This window comes from Mustela erminea, chromosome 11 (assembly GCF_009829155.1).
Source record: "Mustela erminea isolate mMusErm1 chromosome 11, mMusErm1.Pri, whole genome shotgun sequence".
In the NCBI taxonomy this organism is placed as follows: Eukaryota; Metazoa; Chordata; class Mammalia; order Carnivora; family Mustelidae; genus Mustela; species Mustela erminea.
In genome coordinates this window covers 12,176,774-12,197,123 of record NC_045624.1, presented here as the reverse complement: position 1 = coordinate 12,197,123, position 20,350 = coordinate 12,176,774, and the positions used below count along the sequence as shown (strand labels likewise).

General features: G+C 40.9%; 1 protein-coding gene across 2 annotated transcripts in view; it reads left to right on the top strand.

Annotated features, from left to right (window-relative positions):
* The window catches only part of LOC116569027 (maltase-glucoamylase, intestinal), an 89,566-nt gene that overhangs the window by 56,753 nt on the left and 12,463 nt on the right, over positions 1-20,350 (top strand). For both annotated transcript variants that reach the window (XM_032304955.1, XM_032304954.1), the window contains exons 25-40: positions 75-227; positions 573-773; positions 2,518-2,672; positions 3,621-3,789; positions 4,056-4,152; positions 4,980-5,092; positions 6,158-6,283; positions 7,276-7,404; positions 7,660-7,770; positions 8,077-8,139; positions 13,529-13,663; positions 14,143-14,230; positions 15,050-15,188; positions 16,265-16,398; positions 16,527-16,561; positions 16,654-16,770. In XM_032304955.1, the coding sequence (XP_032160846.1) occupies positions 75-227; positions 573-773; positions 2,518-2,672; positions 3,621-3,789; positions 4,056-4,152; positions 4,980-5,092; positions 6,158-6,283; positions 7,276-7,404; positions 7,660-7,770; positions 8,077-8,139; positions 13,529-13,663; positions 14,143-14,230; positions 15,050-15,188; positions 16,265-16,398; positions 16,527-16,561; positions 16,654-16,770 (1,965 nt within the window). The remainder of the gene's footprint in view (positions 1-74; positions 228-572; positions 774-2,517; positions 2,673-3,620; positions 3,790-4,055; positions 4,153-4,979; positions 5,093-6,157; positions 6,284-7,275; positions 7,405-7,659; positions 7,771-8,076; positions 8,140-13,528; positions 13,664-14,142; positions 14,231-15,049; positions 15,189-16,264; positions 16,399-16,526; positions 16,562-16,653; positions 16,771-20,350) is intronic.

Below are 20,350 nucleotides of genomic sequence, written 5' to 3'. Positions count from 1 at the left end.
CTAAAAGAGGTTTCATATCTTACAAGGACTTTGTCCTGGGGGTAAATTTCCTTGTCACTTGCTCATCCCTACAGGTTGCTCTGATCAGGGGAATCGATCTTATCCTGGGAGAAGCATACACAGTGGAGTGGGCCCTGAAGATAAAGGAAGCAGAAAAAATAGACTGTTTCCCTGATGAGAACGGTGCTTCTGCAGAAAACTGTACTGCCCGTGGCTGTGCCTGGGAGGTAACCGTCCCAACAACACTAGCGTGCATCAAAATCCTTAACACTCAACCTAGACTTTCATGAGCATAGCATCAGGACCTATGTCACTCCTTAAAACCCATAGAAAGGCAGGACTTCCAAAGGAACCTGAGTCTGTATCTGGATATAGGAATAGGAGTGGGATTTTTTTTTCCCCCCAAATACTTTGCAAGAAGACCAGGAATTTAAAGTGATGTCCCTACCAAAGCATATATAAGGAAGTGAGTAATGGTCTGGCTTTATCTCCCTGTAAATGGCCTTTTCTAGCCCTTTGTATTTGATAATTCTAGGGTTGCATGCTGAACTGACCTTAGCTTTTCTTTCCAGGTACCCACTTCTCCAGGAGCCCCGTTTTGTTATTTCGTCAATGATCTATACTCTGTTGGTGATGTTCAGTACCACTCACATGGAGCCACCACGACCCTGTCTTTAAAGTCTTCTCTCTATGCCTCCGCTCTGCCCTCAGTACCTGTGACTGACCTCCGTCTGCATGTGACCTATCATAAGAATGACATGCTGCAGTTTAAGGTATGTGTCTGCAGTACCCATATGTATCAAGTGCCCACTGGGCACTTGGCAGTTCCATTACATTTTGCTAGTTGAGGTCACAGAACCCTAAAATAAGTTTGCTCCTCTGAGCTAACCATGCCGAAGTATACTAGATCATTATCCTGGGGGCACTGAACGACCACTGATGAACCAGTGCTGCCTGTTCTGATGTGCATTTGAGAAGGTCACTGTGTCTGCTGTAAGGAAAACGGTTGGCAGGGCAAGAGTGAAAAAGGAGAGGCCAGCCAGGAGGCTACCGGTTAGGGTGTCCTTGTGGGTGACCAAGTGTAGACCAGGTATAAGAAAGGAGGATGGTGGGAGAATTGAGAAGGTAGAATCCCAGGACCTGGTGATGACTGCGAGTTGGCAATGAGGGAGAGGGAGCCATCGAGAACGATTGCCATGTTTCGGGCGTGTGTCTCTATGTGGGTGACAGTGATATTACCTGAAATGGGAACATTGGACAGGTTTGGGCTTGGGCAGAATAAGATGATGGGTTCAGTTTGGGATACTGAATTTGGGATAGCTGAGAAGTAGCCACAAGAATGTAGTGATCTCTTTCTTTCCTACAATTTAATGACATCTAAGGATTAGTGACAGCCTGTTCTTATGTCTATTTTTCTCAAAGACAGGAATTTGTCCATTCAACCTTGTGTTTCTGAAATCTGACACCGAGCCTGATAGACAGTTAACACTCAGATGTTTAATGAAAGAGTAAATGAAAGACATTGGACATTGCCCCAAAGTTTCATCACAACCTGCTATCAACCTAGACTGACTCCTTTTACATCTAATGCAGGGAAGATGCTCTTTGATATTCCTGTCCTTACCATAGTGCTGGCCTGTGGTAGGCACCTAGTGAGTTTGAACTAAATGAACTTGCTTGCATTTCCCGCTTCAACCCTTTTCCTCCTCTACCTCCTGATCAAACAGTAGCTCTCCCCCCCAGTCTTTGCCTCTTTCTGACCCAGCTTTAATACTTTGGGCCTTTGCATTTATTTCTCTACCAGGAATGACTTTATCTCCTTGTTGTGCTGGGTTAACAGCTGCAAAGGTTTTAATACAGCCTGTATTTTGCCCATGACATCACCTCAGTCTTCTAGAAGCTGTGTTGGGCATTTTCTTCTTTATAATGTCACAACACTCCCACATGGCTATACTTGAGCATATCATCACCCAGATATTGTGGGCACCTCTTTTATTTCCCATTAGCATGTGAATTTCTTAAAAACAGCAAGAATGTGTTATCTGATTTAGTGTGTCTAGTGTCTAGAGTGTTGGGCAGGGGTAGAGTATGTACTTGGTGAATCAATTTAGATGCCATTTATTGCAAGGACATCTATGATTATTTTCATCAAATAGAATTCATTTTTTTTTACTTTTTTTCAATTCAGAGAAGTTTTCAGATATTCACATACAATCACAGATAAATAAATAATATATTTCTATCTACCAAACTGATATCGTACTGATTTTCAAAGATATCAACAATATCAAAGCAAATGTGTTACTGTAATAGGGGCCTTAAAAATGAGATGACAGGCTCAGGTCAAAATGTTAAGTCTGACATTGTTCTTTGATATAATAACTAAATCCCTGGTATCATGAGCTTAATGGAGACAAATACAGCATTCACACTCTGTGTCAAGGATACAAGTTTCTGGTAAGGTACATAGGTTTCTAGAGTACTATATTTTCCTAATTTTCTTTGCACTCACTCTAGATTTATGATCCCAACAATAATCGGTATGAGGTCCCGGTTCCTCTCAACATACCCACAGTTCCTTCCAGCACCTCTGAGAGTCAACTCTACAGTGTCCTTATTAAGAAGAATCCATTTGGGATTGAAATTCGCCGGAAGAATACAGGCACTGTAATGTAGGTGGCTTCTAGTCTGATTTGAAATTGATGGTTCCCTGCACTGCCAGGTTCATTGTCCTTGGAGATATCCTGGCTCAAAACACCACACTGCCCATTTCCAGATTTATGAATACATTATTCCTTTGGGGCCTGTTCTTATGGGAAATCTTTAGTCCCCTGGCAGTAATTACTGAGATACTTACATGTACTAGGGATTCATTCAACTAGTGTTTATGGGGTGGTTAGTGTATATTATTTTTATATTAGGTAGTTCTAGAAGATGAGGTATCTCTTCTCATGACAAAAATTAATGATCAATAACAAAGATAATGTAAGTTAAAATATAAATAAGGAAGTTTAGATAGTGACAACTGCTAGGTAGGAAAAAGAACAGGGTAATAAAGAGTTATGGGGCGTTTACTGCTTTTGATACTGGGGTCAGAATAGGGATCTCAGAGAAGGTGACATTTGAAGTAATACTTAGATGAGAAGGATCCACCCATGTGGAGATTTGGGGGAAGGGAGAGGACATTCCAGACAGATGGAATAAGAAGTGCACAGGCCATGAAAGCACACTTGCATATTGAGGAGAAAATGCTTGTTGTGGTCGCAGCACACTGTAGCTGGATGGCTGTGGATGTTAAGTAGCGAAGGGACAGTAGAGAGGACCAAGAGTGGCACCCCGGGCTGGTGTGGAGCGGTAGCACCCAAGATGTGAAAAGTGATTGGATTTGGCATCCAGGAGACAGTGAGAGAGGAAACCAGGAGAATGAAGGCTAACTCCTAGGCTGGCAGCATGTGCATCAAAGATTATTTTAATCAAATGGACTTTGTGGCTTTTTGGGAAGATTAACAGGGCTCTGGGTGAGAGAGGGAATCAAGAGTTCTGTTGTCCTTGAAAAGTCAGCTGCTTGAAGCCAACAGGATGGCCCATTTCTTTTCCAAATACACCCTTTTTTGTTGCAGTTGGGACTCTCAGCTCCTTGGTTTTACCTTCAATGACATGTTCATCCGCATCTCCACTCGCCTTCCCTCCCAGTACATCTATGGCTTTGGGGAAACGGAGCATACAGCCTTTCGGAGAGACTTGAACTGGCACACATGGGGGATGTTCTCCAGAGACCAGCCCCCAGGGGTAAGGACAGAGCATCTGGGATCTGTGTCTACTTCTTTTTATGCACTATGTACACTCCATGTTTCATCTTCCCAGATTCACCTTAGATGGTCACATTTCCACATTTAGATGAGTGGGTCTGTGCTCAGTCTCCTTTGTTTTTTATGTATTTAGTTCATTGCACAGAGAAAACAGGACATACCTTGCCAATCATTTTTTCGCAGAGTTTCTTTGTTGGCCACTATGTCTTCTAACCTCTTACCACTTTCCCTCCACGTCTCTCCCAGTACAAGAAGAATTCCTATGGCGTCCACCCCTACTACATGGCACTGGAGGAGGATGGAAGTGCCCATGGGGTGCTCCTGCTAAACAGCAATGCCATGGGTAAGAGATGCCAGCATCTTCCCTTGTTTCTGTGAACCAGTCATTTTTGAGTAACAGTGTGTTCGAACTAGCTGACTGAAGTCAAAATTATTATCTTGGGGACAGTGTTCTTGTTTTTATATTTCATTTCATGTATAGCCTTTCTGTTAATTTCAGTTTATTAACATGCGGTAACAAGAGTTAACTCCTATTTAGCAAACATACAAGAAGGGATGTAAGAAGGGATAGAAAGAACAAGTGAGTCTCAAATATCCTGGGGGTCAGCCAGTGGAAGCCATCTTTTTAATTTGAATTAATGGTGAAGCTGTGGTTAAGAGTGCTCACTCTGGGGGTACGAGGGTGTGAAGAAAATTTATATGGTGTATTGGAAAGAGCTTGGAAAAACAGGGTGGGTGGAAAGCATGCATGTAAAAACTGGTCAAATCAGAATCAGGTCTATCCCTGACTTAATAGTTTCATGTGAATGTCAGTTTCCTGGTTTTGACAATGCACAAGTTACATAAGATGTGGTCATTGAGGGAAGTTGGGTAAAGTGTACAAAGGAACTGTAGTACATTTTTGCAACTTCTTCTAAGTCTTAAACTCTTCTAAAATAAAAGATGTAGTAATAACTTTAAAAGAACAGAATGACAGAGGGCAAAAATTCCAGGGGTAGCTCCCCGTAGACTTTCATTTAACTTCTTCAATTTGATGCAGGTATAGTAAAAATACTTTCTCTTAATATTCCATTATAAAGAGGCCTAGGGAGAAGGAAAGGGTAAGAATTTGAGGGGTTATTTGTCACCTTGAAGGTTTCCAGCTTGAGTGGTGTTTTCCTATGTTTTCAGATGTGACCTTCCAGCCCCTTCCTGCCTTGACATACCGCACCATAGGAGGAATTCTGGACTTTTATGTGTTCTTGGGGCCAACTCCAGAGCTTGTCACTCAGCAGTATACTGAGGTAGGAGGACATTAAACTGATTATCAACTACTCATACAGTAGGTTCTGAGTACCCAATCCACCTTGATTAGCATAACTCTCAGATGATACCTGGAATTGTTGATCCTTCTGAAAGATAGACTATAAAATGAAGAGCAAAAAAAATATATCCCAATAACCATTAAATTTGCAGCCCCTCAAAGCACTGCAGAGTAGCAGAAGTAGTATGGTGCCATGGTGGTGTTGGCAGTGGCGATGGTAGTGGTGGAGGTGGTGGTGATGGTATGGTGGGTGGTAGAGATGGTGGTAGGTAGAGTTGGTGGAGCTGGTAGTTGTGGAGGTGGTGATGGTGGGGGATGTGGTAGTGGAGATCATGGTGCTAGAGATGGTCATGGTGGAGGTGGTGCAGGTGGTGCAGGTGGTGATTGAAGTGGTGGAGGTGGTAGTACAGGTGGTGGTGGATGTGATGAAGGTGGTAGTAGAGGTGGGGCATGTGAGGCCGAGGTGGTGATGTGGCGATGGTGATGGTTCTGGTAGTGATGGTGGTCATAGTGGTCATGACAGTTACTTTGGCAGCAGTAACACACTTATATAACTTACTATGTGTCACTGATCATTTTACATATATGAACTCATTCATTCTTCACAAAGAACACTAATGAAGCGAATACTATTATTATCCCCAGTTTACAAGTGAAGGAACTGATGAACAAGAGGTTTTTAACATCTGCACAGGGCTACATAGCCAGCAGAGTTTAGAGCCTGTATGGTAGGCCAGGCATTTTGCCTCTAGATTCTGAGATCTGAACCAGTAAGCTCAACTGCCACTAGGAATCAGAGTAAAATCAGATTTTCCAAAACTCAGAGTAAAATCAGATTTTCCAAAATTCTTAGGGAAGTAAGTAAAGTCTAGCAGAAAGCTTTCTCCAAGCTATCCCAGTGGTTCTACATCCTCTCAGTTTCTCTCCATTTTTGAATTTCTTGATTATCTAAGATGGGATGCCAGAAAGATGTTCTTAATAATATGTCAACAATTTTAATCCCGAGTCTCCTTTTTAAGGAATGAATTTTCTGTTTATTTTCTAGCTGATTGGTCGGCCAGTGATGGTTCCTTATTGGTCCTTGGGGTTTCAGCTGTGTCGCTATGGATACCAGAATGACTCTGAGATTGCCAGCTTGTATGATGAGATGGTGGCTGCCCAGATCCCTTATGTATGTTCTTCATATGGGTGGATTGGCTCTGGTACCTCATGGATGTTACTAGTCTTCTCTGTATCTGGATTAGCTTGCCTTGAAGGGGGGGCAGTTCCTATAACTATATGACTTTAAAATATTTGGTCAAAAACACCTTTGGTATCTTAAGAATAAAAGGTTGCCCAAACAATAGTTTTGCTTAATTGAAAAGAAAATGACCCAAATTTAGTCAGATCACCATAGGTGCAGATAAAACCTCACTTCCAAAACTTGGCTGGCATAGTGTTCCCTCAGCTTTGAGCTAAAGTTGAAGATAGGGATCTTGGTTATCAGTTTCCTGATGAAGTAAATATGGAAACAAATTCTATCCTTCTCTTGAGGGGAAGTGGGATCCAAGAATCAGAGAATTAATCCCCTGGACTTCTTACATATTAAATTTTATTCAATATATTTTTCTCTTATTTACAATTGTTGCTATTCATGGTAAGCATGGTATGCAGTATTTCATTTTTAAAAAGAAAGCTATGTCTGATAACCCCCAGGACTGGATACTCTAAAGCAATCACAGGTGCTTTTTTTTTTTTTTTAAGTAAAAGGTAGATTTTCCATCCATCCAATTATATTAGTGCTGGGGAGCTTACATTATGTTCTTTTCTCTGAAAGTGAACCACCGATCGCAGGGGCAGCCTCTTTGGCAAGGTAACCATAGTCACTCCTACTGGCCTTTCACAAAGCACTGTCTCATCCTCTCTTTTCATTTATCCTCCCAACAGTCTTGGCAGATAGATAGGCATTATCATCCTATTTTTGCCAATTTAGTTTTTTTTTCTTCTATCTTACTACTGAAAATTTGAAAATTTTCCAGAATCTAATACCTGATACCTGAGGTTAGAATAAGTCAAAAGGAAGCCTTATGAAATTCACCACTGGTCAGTAGAAGCTTGTTCTCACCTGGAACCTGGCCTTTTTCCAAGCAAGAGCCACTCATTTTTCTCCTGTGCTCCCCCCAGGACGTGCAGTACTCGGATATCGACTACATGGAGCGGCAGCTGGACTTCACCCTCAGCCCCAAGTTCCTGGGGTTTCCAGCCCTGATTAATCGCATGAAGGATGACGGGATGCGGGTCATCCTCATTCTGGTTAGTCCCTCTGGGAATGGGCAGAGTTTGTTAGAGAGAGTGAATGGGCTTTGGTGGAGGAAGCTTTCTTTTGTGTTTCCGTCCATGTCATGAGTGGAGAAGTTGAGGTTCAGAAAGGAAGGTGTATTTCCCAGGATTCACAGAAACATTATGGTTCAGGTGGGAGCTGGTGCCTTTCTGTTTGAAGAGTTCTTTTTTCTGTCCCAATTTGTTCTCTGGGTTTGGACTTCTACCTAGTCTGTGCTTTGATTTCAGGACCCAGCTATTTCTGGTAATGAGACACAGAACTATCCTGCATTCACTCGGGGTGTGGAAGATGATGTCTTCATCAAAGCTCCAGATGGTGGAGGCATTGTCTGGGGAAAGGTATGACCAATGCGGTGATCCACTAATCCCCACCCTGGGGTGGGTGACAGCGTGTTTGTGCATGTTGTTTTGGGGCCTTTTCCATTTGGGTTTAGGGCTCAGAAGTTCTCATTTTGTCCATCAATATTTGTCAACACAGTTAAGGAATTTTTAGGGAATATATGTATGTGGGTGCCTTGTGGGATCTACTTTTCTAGATCAAAATCAAGGTATTACCACCTACAACCATGGTTTATAGTTTCTTAGGAAGTACTATATAAGATAAATTATCTAGTGCATTGCTTTTGAACAGTTTTCTCTCCACAGGTGTGGCCTGATTTCCCTGATGTCGTTATAAATGGGTCTCTAGACTGGGAGACTCAAGTGGAGGTAAAGGACCCTTTGTGGACATGGGTGAAGTCAGGGCTGCTGGGAAGGGGTGGCCATTCTCAGGATAGTGGATTTCCCCATGTGTGTGCATTCAGGAATACACTGAGGGATTATGTCCTGTGTGTCCATCTGTGTGGCAATCACTTTATATGTAATATTTTATTCCCAGTTGGGAGGCAGGGATTATTATCTTCCGCATAACTAGGATTCAGAGAGCTTAAATTACTGCTCTGGAGTTCTAGGTGACCAAGTGATGATTTCAAATCCAAGGCTGCCAGATTCCAGTGGCCCATGAAATTTCTACCTCCTAAGAAATACTGTTTGCCTAGAATGAGTGTATTTGTTGTTGTTTTTATTGTTGTTCCTGAATATTTTTCAGGATATTTTTGAAGATTTTTATTTTTATTTATTTGAGAGAGAGAAAGAGAGAGAGAGAGCGCATGCAGGAACAGGGGGAGGGGCAGAGAGAGAAGAAGAAACAGGTTCGTGCTGAGCAGAGAGCCCAATGCAGGGCTCAGTCCTGGGACCCTGGGATCATGACTTGAGCTGAAGGCAGACACTTAACTGACTGAGCCACCCAAGCATCCCTTGAGTATGTTTTGAACATAGTCTCCAAACCCTGTCTTGAGTGATGGAATCTTTTTCTCTGTATTTTTCTTTTTCTCTGTTTTTTTGTTGATGTTTTGTTTTTCTGTTTCTTTGTTGATGGACAAGCTTCTCCATCTTCACTCTTACAAATCCCGCATCCTGGGGAACCTGGGTGGTACAGTTGGTTAAATGTCTAACTCTTGGTTTTGGCTCAGGTCATGATCTCAGTGTCCGGAAATCAAGCCCCTCATCTGGCTCTGTGCTCAGCGGAGAGTTTGCTGCTCTTCCTCTCTCCTTCTCCCTATGCCCTTCCTGCCCCTCAAGTGCTCTCTCTCTAAAATAATAAAGTAAATATTTTAAAAAATAATATAAAAATAAATTCCCCATCCTTCTTTGGTTTCTCAACTTCTCTCTTACCTCCCAGCTTCCATTCTTATGTTAAAACTTGCTCTCCCTGGGTAATAAGACCTAGCTTCCTCTTCTCTCTGTTGCTTCTCATAGGAAACTATTTGAAATTTGCTGATCCAGAGAGACCATATGGACACAGTAGTCTGCCAGGTTAGAGAAGTTCAGGGTCTCCTTGAACTTAACACTCATTCATTCATTTATTCATTCATTTTCTTTTTTAGTATTTTTTCCTCTAATACAATTGAAGTATGACTGACAAAATTGTATATATTTAAAGTATACAGTGTGGTGATTGAATACATATATGTATCATGAAATGATTACCATAATCAGGTTAATTAACACATCCATCATCTCATACATTTACCATTTGTTAGTGTGTGGTGAGAATACTTAAGATAGGGCACCTAGGTGGCTTAGTTGTTAAGCGTCTGCCTTCAGCCCAGGTCATGATGCCGGGGTCCTGGGAATCTAGCACTGCATCCGTGCTCAGTGGGGAGCCTGTTTCTCTCCCTCTGCCACCCCCCCTGCTTGCGATCTCTCCGTATCTCTCTGAAATAAATAAGATCTTAAAAAAAAAAAAAGAATACTTAGGATCTACAATCATAGCAACTTTTATGTATACAAGACAGTATTTTCAACTGTAGTCATCAGGCTATACATTAGATCTCCAGAACTTACTCATCTTAAAAATAAAAGTTTATCCCCTTAGACCAGCATCTCCTCATTTCCCCCACTCCATTACCCCTGGTAGATACCATGCTGCTGTCTGTTTCTGTGAGCTCAAACTTCTTTTTTTTTTTTAAGATTCCACGTATAAGTGAGATCATATAGTATTTATTTTTCTCTGTACAGGTTTTTCATTTAGCATAATGTCCTCTAAGTTTAAGTATGCTGTGGCAAATGGCAGGGTTTCCTTCTTTATCATGGCTGAATAATATTTCATTGTGTGTCTATATGTACGCCATATCTTCTTTACCCATTCACCCACTGACAGATGCTTGGATTTTTTCCACATCTTGGCTGTTGAGAATGATGCTGCAATGAACATGAGAGTGCAAATGTCTCTTTAGATATTTCTTTCCTTTTATTCAGGATATATATTCAGAAGTGGGATTGCTAGATTACCTGGTAATTCTTTGTTTACTTTATTGAGGAACCTCCACATTACTTTCCACATGACTATACAAATTTAAATTACCACCAGTAGTGCACAAGGTGCATGTCTTTTTGTGCATGTCTTCATGAACAGTTGTTGTCTCTTGTCTTTTTGGTAAAAGCTATCCTAATAGGTAGAAGATGATATCTCATTGTGGTTTTGATTTGCATTTCCCTGATGATTAGGGACGCTGAGTACCTTTTCTTGTATCTTTTGGCCATCTATATGTTTTATTTAGGAATATATCTATTCAGATCCTTTGTCAACTTTTTAATCTGTTTTTTGTTGTTGGTTTTTTGTTTTTTTGTTTTTGCTATTGTATAAATTCCTTGTATACTTTGGAAGTTAATCTCTTGTCAGATACAGGGTTTTCAAGTATTTTCTCCCATTTCCTAGGTGGTCTTTTCATTACTTTGATTATTTGCCATGCAGAAGCTTTTTATTTCCATGTAGTCCCACTTGTTTATTTTTGCATTTGTTGCTTGTGCTTGCGGTATCAGATTCTCCCCCAGAATCATTGCCAAGACCAAAGTCAAGGAGCTTTTCCCCTGTTTTCTTCTAGAAGTCTCACGGTTTCTGGTCTTATAATTAAGTCTTGGGGCACCTGAATGGCTCAGTCATTTAAGCATCTGACTCCTGATCTCAGCTCAGGTCTTGATCTCAGGGTCATGAGTTCAAGCCCCACACTGGGCTCCATGCTGGGTGTGGAGCCTACTTAAAATAAATAAATAAATAAATAAATAAATAGAAATAAAAAAAAATTAAGGCTTTAATTCAGGTTGGAAATTTTTTGTGAGTGCTGTAAGAGATGGTTCAGTTTCATTGCTTTACATGTGGATATCCAGGTTTCCTAGGACTGTTTATTGAAGAGACTTGTTTTCCCACTGTGTGCTCTTGACATGTTTGCCAAAGATTAGTTGATGGCACATGTGTAGATTTCTTTCTGGACTTTCTATTCTGTGTCATTGGTCTATGTATCTTTTTTTTTTTGCTAGTACCATGATTTTTAAATCATACTGGGAAAGGGACCACTTCAGTGACAAAGAGGTTGGCTCTCCTACAATTGTAAGCCATTGAGGGCATTTGGAAATCTGTGGGACAGTTTTGATTAATACAGGGGAGCACCAAATGGCACTTAATGGACAGTGACTAGGGATGCTCAGAGTTCTGATTGTGGGGGATGTTCTCTGAAGAATTCTCCTGCCCCAAATGACAGTTGTATTTTTATTAGAGATTCTAATGAAGGCACCCTAATAAAGTCATGATATGTATTTGATAGCATGTAAGAGATTCTCAGTAGATAGAATAATTATGACTACTTATATTAATAAGACCCACTCATGATGCTGGTGGGGACGAAGCTACTGATACCCAGGTCTGGCCTGGCTGTGGGTAGTATAAAGCAAACAAACAAACAAGCAAACAGTAGGCAGCCTATGGAAAGCAGATTACTGAATCTGAAGCTCAGATTGAATTCAGGAAGTCTAGGGTTGGGGGCTACGAACTGAATTTTGCTAGCACGCACATAGTGGGTTGTGAAAGTGGTCCAATGACCAAACATGCAGATGGGTCCATCACGAGTTGAGATCAAGGGGAGTGACGACAGAAGTTGCAAGGCTGGAGCTGAATAGAGATGGTAGTGAGGCAGAGCCAGCACCTTGGAGAATGGCAAAGCATGTATTTCTTGCGTAAATCATCAGAGCACTTTTCAGTGAGACTAATGAATTAGAATTGGTCAACTTTCTTACTTGTATCCCCTATGGGATTCAGTTGTGACTCCAGCAAGGCTGGTACTGACTCTGTTTACCCTAATCCTCCATCTCCCTCCTCTACACCATGTTTCTAACCCTGCCTGAGCTGGAGCTCTGTTTCTGGTGAGAGGTTCTCTTCTTTTGGTTCCATGTTTCTACCTCTATTTTCTAGCAAAAAGCCATCCCTTTCAAAAGATTCTCAGTGATGTGGTTCACCGCCCCTCACTTCACTGTGAGCTGGATCCCTGTATTTTGTTTCATTTCTGTTTTCTTCTTTGTGTTCTTTTTTTGCCTTTTACCTAGACATATGGGTTCATAATTGCCTTTTGTCTATTGTATGTATGTAAGAGGAGGGTTCCTAAACCAAGTCCTCTTTCTGTTGTACCCCCTCTTCCTTACCCCCCTCCCCCAGGACCCTCTCCTCCCACCAGTAGCATTACTTAACTCTTTAACTCTTAAAATGCACTGAGGAACACAGAGGAACCTATTTACTGGGACATACAAAGGACCATGAAGTACCATTACAAGCAGCATGAGATGCATAGAAATTTGTAAATATTTGCTGCTGCTGTCGCTTCGAAGGTGCGAACTCACAATTATTCACTGAGCATCTATTTCACGTTAGGTTTGAAGCTAAGCACGGTGAGGGGGGTAGTACAAAGTTCAACCAGAAGAGTATAAAACAAGATCATTGCTCTCAAAATCCTGGTAATACAGTTAAGCTTTGGATCCAGGTTAAAATAAAGACACAGCTTTTATTATTTGGGGGAGGATGAAGAGAAGAGAGCAGTGTTAAAACTTCCTCTTTAGCTCCTCCCAAGTGACTTGACACCCAAGTACAGTTGTCCAGTGATTTCTGCAACTACAGAAAACACATGCACACCAGTGTAATGTCTCACCCCTCACCTCCTTTCCCCAGTGGGAGTGAGACAGGAGAGGATCGTCTGGGTGTTGCCTTCCATCCTGTCGACAGTCCATCTGATGCCTTTGAAGCTGCAATCTCTCCTGGCTCCCGCTTTGTCTGAGCCAAGCTTCGGAAATGGCAGGACAGAGGTTGAAAGTTAAGCATCTAGCACACGAGACAGTGAGTTTAGGGTGTTGGTTGGTACTGTTCATGTTGATACAAAAAGGAAGACAGTCCATGGATACTTTCCAAATGCTAAGCAGGTGTCTAATTTGTGCTAATGTCTCTTCTGTGCGCTCATATTTCTTTTTTTTTTTTCTTTTTTTTATTTTTTAAATTTTTTTATTTTATTATTATTTTTTTTATTTCCAGCATAACAGTATTCATTATTTTTGCACCTTGATACGAGGAAGTGGTGTGCGCTCATATTTCAAGTAAGCTGCACACGTTATCTAGGCTCTGTCTAAATTATCTATCATCATGCATTATAGGGATGTACATGAGTTATGCTCTCAGGAAATGTCGGTTTGCTATCGAATATAATTTGGGGGACCGATAAACTACATTTAATTTTTACAGCTATACCGAGCTTATGTGGCCTTTCCCGACTTTTTCCGTAACTCAACTACCACGTGGTGGAAGAGAGAGTTGCGGGAACTCTACACCAACCCACGGAATCCAGAGAGGAGCTTGAAGTTTGACGGCATGTGGATTGTGAGTGTGTGGGTCCGTGTCTGTGCACATGTGGGTGGGTGTGTTTCTGTATTTGTGTGTCTAAGCTTATATATCGTGACCTTTAATCAAGAGGAATAATCATCATCCAAGAAAGACTTTGAACCCATCTGATTGCAATTCCTCTAATCAGAAGTGGATCATCCCTAACACTCCTCATATCTTACAACTCGTCTGAAGTTCCTGCTGTAAAATGCCAGGGCGATTACTAGGAATTTCCTGAACTTGAGCCTTGCCCTCATACCTTGAGGGAGATTTTTTTTTTTAATCCTCTAGCCAATCATTCTTGTGGGCTTGATTGATCTCTCTAGTCAATTCTCAGCTGGATCTAATGAGTGTCCCTGGGCTGGTATCTACCGGATTGCTGGAAGGCGAATGATTTATTCATTGCTTCTTGTCTCTGAGTTGGCAGGATGTAATGATTTGAAAAAGTAAGATCTATCTGTGTTGGACATTTCTAGGATATGAATGAGCCAGCGAGTTTTGTGAATGGAGCAGTTCCCCCGGGCTGCAAGGATGCCACTCTGAACCACCCTCCCTATATGCCATGTAAGAGCCCTCGGCCACCTCTGTTGGCAGAGCCATGACTACGAGGACATGACCACCACAAGCGCCACAAGAGTTCTGACTATTCAGGGCACATCTTAACTGGTGCTGTGGTTTGGGGGATGGGGTGCAAGACAAATACGCATCAAGCACTTTATCCAGCTGAGAGTGTATACGTTATTGGCCCTGTTGGGTGAATTTCTCAGATTTGCTCAGAAAACACTGAACTGTGGTTATGTCCCCAGAGGATTCTAAGTTTCTTAATTCTTCAGGCCTCTGTGAATTCCCCCCACAGGAGTTTTTTTTTGTGCTGCCAGTGGGTGGAAAGCAGCAGCTTTCCCTTATCAGGGAGTCGAGGGACTTTGGTGTTATCCTTGTGTTCATATCTTGGCTCCAGAAATTGTGCGACCATCACTAAGAATTGTGTGACCATCAACAGATTACTTGATGTTTCCGAATCTTTGCTTTAAGTTGTGAAGGAAGAAAATGCTATCTCTTTTACAGAGTTACAATAAAAATTACATGAAATTATTTATAAGAAAAATATTTAGACTGCCTGCTGTCAACTAATTAGGTGTTTGACAATTGTGTTTTCCTCCCCCTTGCCCTCACTTTCTCCTGGAAAACCCTGCAGGGGACTTGAGGCTAAAACAGTTGTGTCCATTGCAGCTCAGAGCCGAGCATGGTCCCATGCCCCTGAGGAGGAGAGTGACCCATGCAGGGGTCAAATTAGACTTAAGATCCAGTGTCAGATCCCTTAAAGAGAAGTCAGGGATAACAGGATTAGGTGTGGCATTGACATCACTAGATCTTTCTTCTCAGATTTGGAGTCCAGGGACAGGGGCCTCAGCAGCAAGACCCTGTGCATGGAGAGTGAGCAGATCCTGCCCGACGGCTCTCGGGTGCGGCACTACGACGTTCACAGCCTGTACGGATGGGCCCAGACCAGACCCACCTATGAGTGAGTCACCGTCTCCATTCTCTGGTGCACCTGACCTGCAGGGATAGCCAGTGGTTGATGAAGGAACCCTGCTTTTCCTTCCATGTCCCTCTCAAGGGTTAGGAAGATTTAAATCACAACTATGTCACAATTCTTAATATTTATTAAGCAAACATGAGCATGGAGCCAGGCTCCAAGATCAGTGTTAGAAGGACAGATTTAGGGGTGCCTGGGTGGCTTAGTCAGTTAAGCATCTACCTTCAGCTCAGGTCATGATCCCAGGGTCCCGGGATCAAACCCTGCATCAGGCTCCTTGGTCGGCGGGAAGCCTGCTTCTCCCTCTTCGTCTGTCTGCTGCTCCCCCTGCTTGTGTTCTCTCTCTGTGTGTCAAATAAGTAAATAAATAAAATCTTTAAAAAAAGAAGAAGAGGAAGAAGGACGGCTTTAAGTAAGCAGTTGTCAGAGAGAAAGATAGTCCTTGTGAAAGAGACATACACAGAGACACAAGTGATCACACATGGCAGCTGATGCTGTAATTAATTCCAAGAGGTGAAGGGAACACAGAGGACTGTCTTTTTTTTTTATTTCAAAAGGGACTCATCTCTGTTGGCTTTTCTTTTTCTTTTCTTCTTCTTCTTTTTTTTTTTTTAATTATTCTTGTTGGAGAGCCAACTGATGTTCTGCTGAATTAGTCCTGTCCTATTTTGAGTTAAATGAATAAGAAGAGTTCTCTTAATGGAAAGTCTCATAAAGAAATTCACCTTCTTTCTTCCCAAATACAAAAACTTAGTACTTATTAAAGAAGTGGTTAAGACTTAGTGATTAGTCATTATTTTTAGGTGATTCAATAGGCTTATTATAAAGTTCATTGTAAAACACTGTGAAACACCATGTAAAGGCGTAGCTGCTACTATCATGTCTATCATCTGAGATTAGTCAGTGGGGATTTCATCATGGCTCTGATTTCCATATTTCCTCCAATAATTCAGGAGATGTTTTGTTGCCATAACTTAGGCTCCAAAACTCTGGGAGGAGAAGCTCTGTGGCCTTTCCTCCTCTGATCTCTCCCCATTCACCTCCTTGTTCCCTCCAACAAGAGCTGTGCAGGAGGTGACAGGACAGAGAGGGATTGTCATCACCCGCTCCACGTTCCCTACTTCTGGCCGCTGGGGAGGTCACTGGCTGGGCGACAACACAGCTGCCTGGGACCAACTGAAGAAGTCTATTATTGGTGTGTGGGCTTATCCTTAAGGGCCTCTTTTGGTGGGAAGGGGGTTAAGACCCTCGCTAAAGGATTCTTGAGGGAGGAGGAGGCAGATCACAACTGCTGCCTCTAACCCAGCTGTGTTCTCGTTGCAGGCATGATGGAGTTCAGCCTCTTTGGCATATCTTATGTAAGTGTCTTTGGGTCATTTCTAACCCTCAAGCGGGTAGTGACACCTTTCAGAAATCACCAACAGACTTGTTTTCTTCTACCTCATTTCAGACAGGAGCAGATATTTGTGGGTTCTTTCAAGATGCTGAATATGAGATGTGTGCTCGCTGGATGCAGCTGGGAGCCTTTTATCCTTTTTCGAGGAACCACAATACCATTGGGACCAGGGTAGGATGTTCGCTTATAGCTCAGAAGTGTTGTGTCATTAGGAATACAACCTCCAAGTTTGAGCTGTGTTCTCTGTGACATTTTCAAAACCATTGGACCCTCATGTTTGTTTTTTAATTGATACTTTTATGTAGTGTGAAATGATTACCATGGGAGGATTAGTTAACAACTCCATCACCTCACAAGATTGCCATTTCTATTTTTTGTGGTGAGAATATTTAGTATTTACTCTTTTTGCAACTTTCAAGTATATGATATAGTATTGTTAACTACAGTCACCATCCTGTGCATTTCATTAGCAGAACATATTCATCTTATAACTGGAAATCTGTAGCCTTTGACTGATACATCCCCATTTCTCCCATCCCCCAGCCCCTCATAACCACTGTTCAGCTCTTTAATAGATGTGAGGTAGTATCTCATTGTGGTTTTGATGTGCATTTCCCTGATGAATAGTGATGTTGAGCATCTTTTTATCGGCAACTTGTATGTTTCTGTTGGAAACTGGAAACTAATAATAGGAGGAATACTGGAAAACTCACAAATATGTGGAAGCTAAAGAGCCAATGGGTCAAAGATGAAATAAAAAAAAATTTAAAAATCTTGAATGGAAACACAACATACCAAAACTTATGGGATGCAGTGAAAGCATTTCTAAGGGGAAGTTTATAGTGATAAACACCTACATTAATAGAGAAAGAAAAATCTCAAATAAACAACCCAACCTTACACCTCAAGGAACTAGCAGAAGAAGAATGAAGTATACCCATATTGAGCAAAAGAAAGGAAATAACAAAGATCAGAGGAAAAATAAATGATGTAGAGACCAGAAAAACAACAGAAAAGGTCAACAAACTAAGAGCTGGTTCTTTGGATAGATAAAGTTAACAAACCTTCAGTGTGACTTGATAAGGAAAACAGAGAGAAGGCTCATATAAAGAAAAGTATAAGTGCAAAAGGGAGACATTAGAACCAATACCACAGAAATGCAAAGGATCACAAGAAACTACAATTGTAAATTAACAAATTGCACAACCAAGAAGAAATGAAGAAATTCCTAGGAAGATACAACCTACCAAGACTGAAACATGAAGAAACAGAAAAGCCAAACATAAATACCAAATAAGGAGATTGAGCTAGTAATAAAAATCCCCAACAAAGAAAAGTGATTTCCCTGGTGAATTATATCAAAAATTTTAGAGAAAAATCAACACCAAGACCTCCTCGAACACTTCCAAAAGACTGAAGAGGAGGGAACATTCCCAGGTTCATTTCACAAGATCAGCATTATCCTGACACTAAAGCCAAATAAGGACGCTATAAGAAAACTAAAGATCAATGTCCCTCATAAACATAGATCCAAAAATTTGCAATAAAATAGTAGCACACTGAATTCAATACTTGGAAGAAATCACACACCACGATCAAGTGGGATTTAACTTGGGATGTGAGGTTGATTTAACATACACAAATAAGTGTGATACACTACATAAATAGAAGGAAAGATAAAAATCATATGATCATCTTGATATGTGCAGGAAAAAAAATTGACAAAACGTAGCCTCCTTCCATGATGAAAACTCTAGACAAATTAAGCACAGAAGGAATGTACCTCAAGGCTGTATGCAACAAGCCCACAGCTAATACCATGCTTAAAGGTGGAAGCTTGAAAACATTTTCTCTAAGATTGGACATAAGACAAGTGCCTACTCTCACTACTCCTGTTTAGCATAGTACTGGGAGTCCTAGCCAGAGCAGTCAGGCAAAAAAAGAAATGAAAATCATTTAAATCAGAAAGGAAGTAAAACTGTCTCTGTTTACAGTTCATATGATCTTATATATAGAAAGTCCTAATGACATCATAAAAATTGCTAGAATGAATCAATTAATTCAGTAAAGTTGCAGAACACAAAGTGAACATACAGAAATAAGTTGTGTTTCTTTTTACTGACACCAAGATATTAGAAAAAGAAAGAAAACAATGCCACTCACAGTAGCATCAAAAATCTGCCCTTCAATGGATGAATGGATAAGGAAGATGTGCTCCATATACACTATGAAGTATTATGCCTCCATCAGAAAGAATGAATACTCAACTTTTGTAGCAACATGGACAGGACTGGAAGAGATTATGCTGAGTGAAATAAGTCAAGCAGAGAGTCAATTATCGTATGGTTTCACTTATTTGTGGAGCATAACAAATAACATGGAAGACATAGGGAGATGGAGAGGAGAAGGCAGTTGAGGGAAATTAGAGGAGGAGGTGAACCATGAGAGACTATGGACTCTGAAAAACAATCTGAGGGTTTTGAAGGGGTGGGGGGTGGGAGGTTGGGGGAGCCAGGTGGTGGGTATTAAGGGGGGCACGTATTGCATGGAACACTGAGTGTGGTGCCAAAACAATGAATTCTGTTATGCTGAAAAGAAATTTAAAAAAAAATCAATAACATAGTTCGTAATAAATTTAGCCAAGGAGATGAAAGATCTATACAATGAAAACTATAGGACATACGTGAAAGAAACTGAAGAATACACAAACAAATGGAAAGATACTCCATGTTCATGGATTGGAATTAAATTGTTAACAATGTCCATACTACCCCCAAACCATTTTATACAGTCAGTGCAATCATTATTGAAAGAAATAGCATTTTTCACAGAAATAGAAAAAAAAATTCTTAAATTCTTATGGAACTACAAAAGACCCCAAATAGCTAAGGCAATCCTGAAAAAGGATAAAGCTGGAGGCATTGTGCTTCCTGATTTCAAACTATATCACAAAGTTATAGTAATCAAAACAGTATATTATTGGCCTAAAAATAGGTCAATGGAACAGAATCAAAAGTAGAGAAATAAACGTTTGCATATAACATTTGACAAGGGAGCCAAGAATACTCAATGAAGAGAAGGCAGTCTCTTCAATAAATGCTGTTGGGAAAATGGATAATCATACCAAAGGATGAAATAGGAGCCTTATCTTACATCACTCACAAAAATTAACTCAGAATGATTATACTTTAAATGTAGGATGTGAAACTGTAAAAATTCTGGAAGAAAACATAGGGGAAACCCCCTTGACATTGTTCTTGGCAATGATTTTTTTTTGGCTATAACACAAGAAGCACAAACAGGGAAAGTGAAAATAAGTTAAGTAGGACTACATCAAATTCAAAAGCTTCTGCATAGCAAAAGAAACAATTAACAAAATGAAAAGACAACTAGGGAGTGGGAGAAAATATTTGCAAACCATATCTCTGATTAGGAGTTAATATCCAAAATATTTAAGGCACTCATACAAAGCCATGACAACCACAATCTCATTTAAAAACGGGAAGACAAATCACGTAGACGTTTTTCCAGGAAGACATACACATGGCTAACAGGTACATGGAAAGGTCCTTGTTTTAGTGAACCAGATTCCTCAATGTTCTTTAGAGTCTTTTGTTTGTTTAGGCTGCTTGTACCAAATATATTCCATCTTACAGAATATCTTACAGAGACATTTCATCATTTGTCTTGGGCAAGCATGAGTGACTTCTTTCAGTATATTAAGAATATTCTCAGGACCCTCTATAATCAA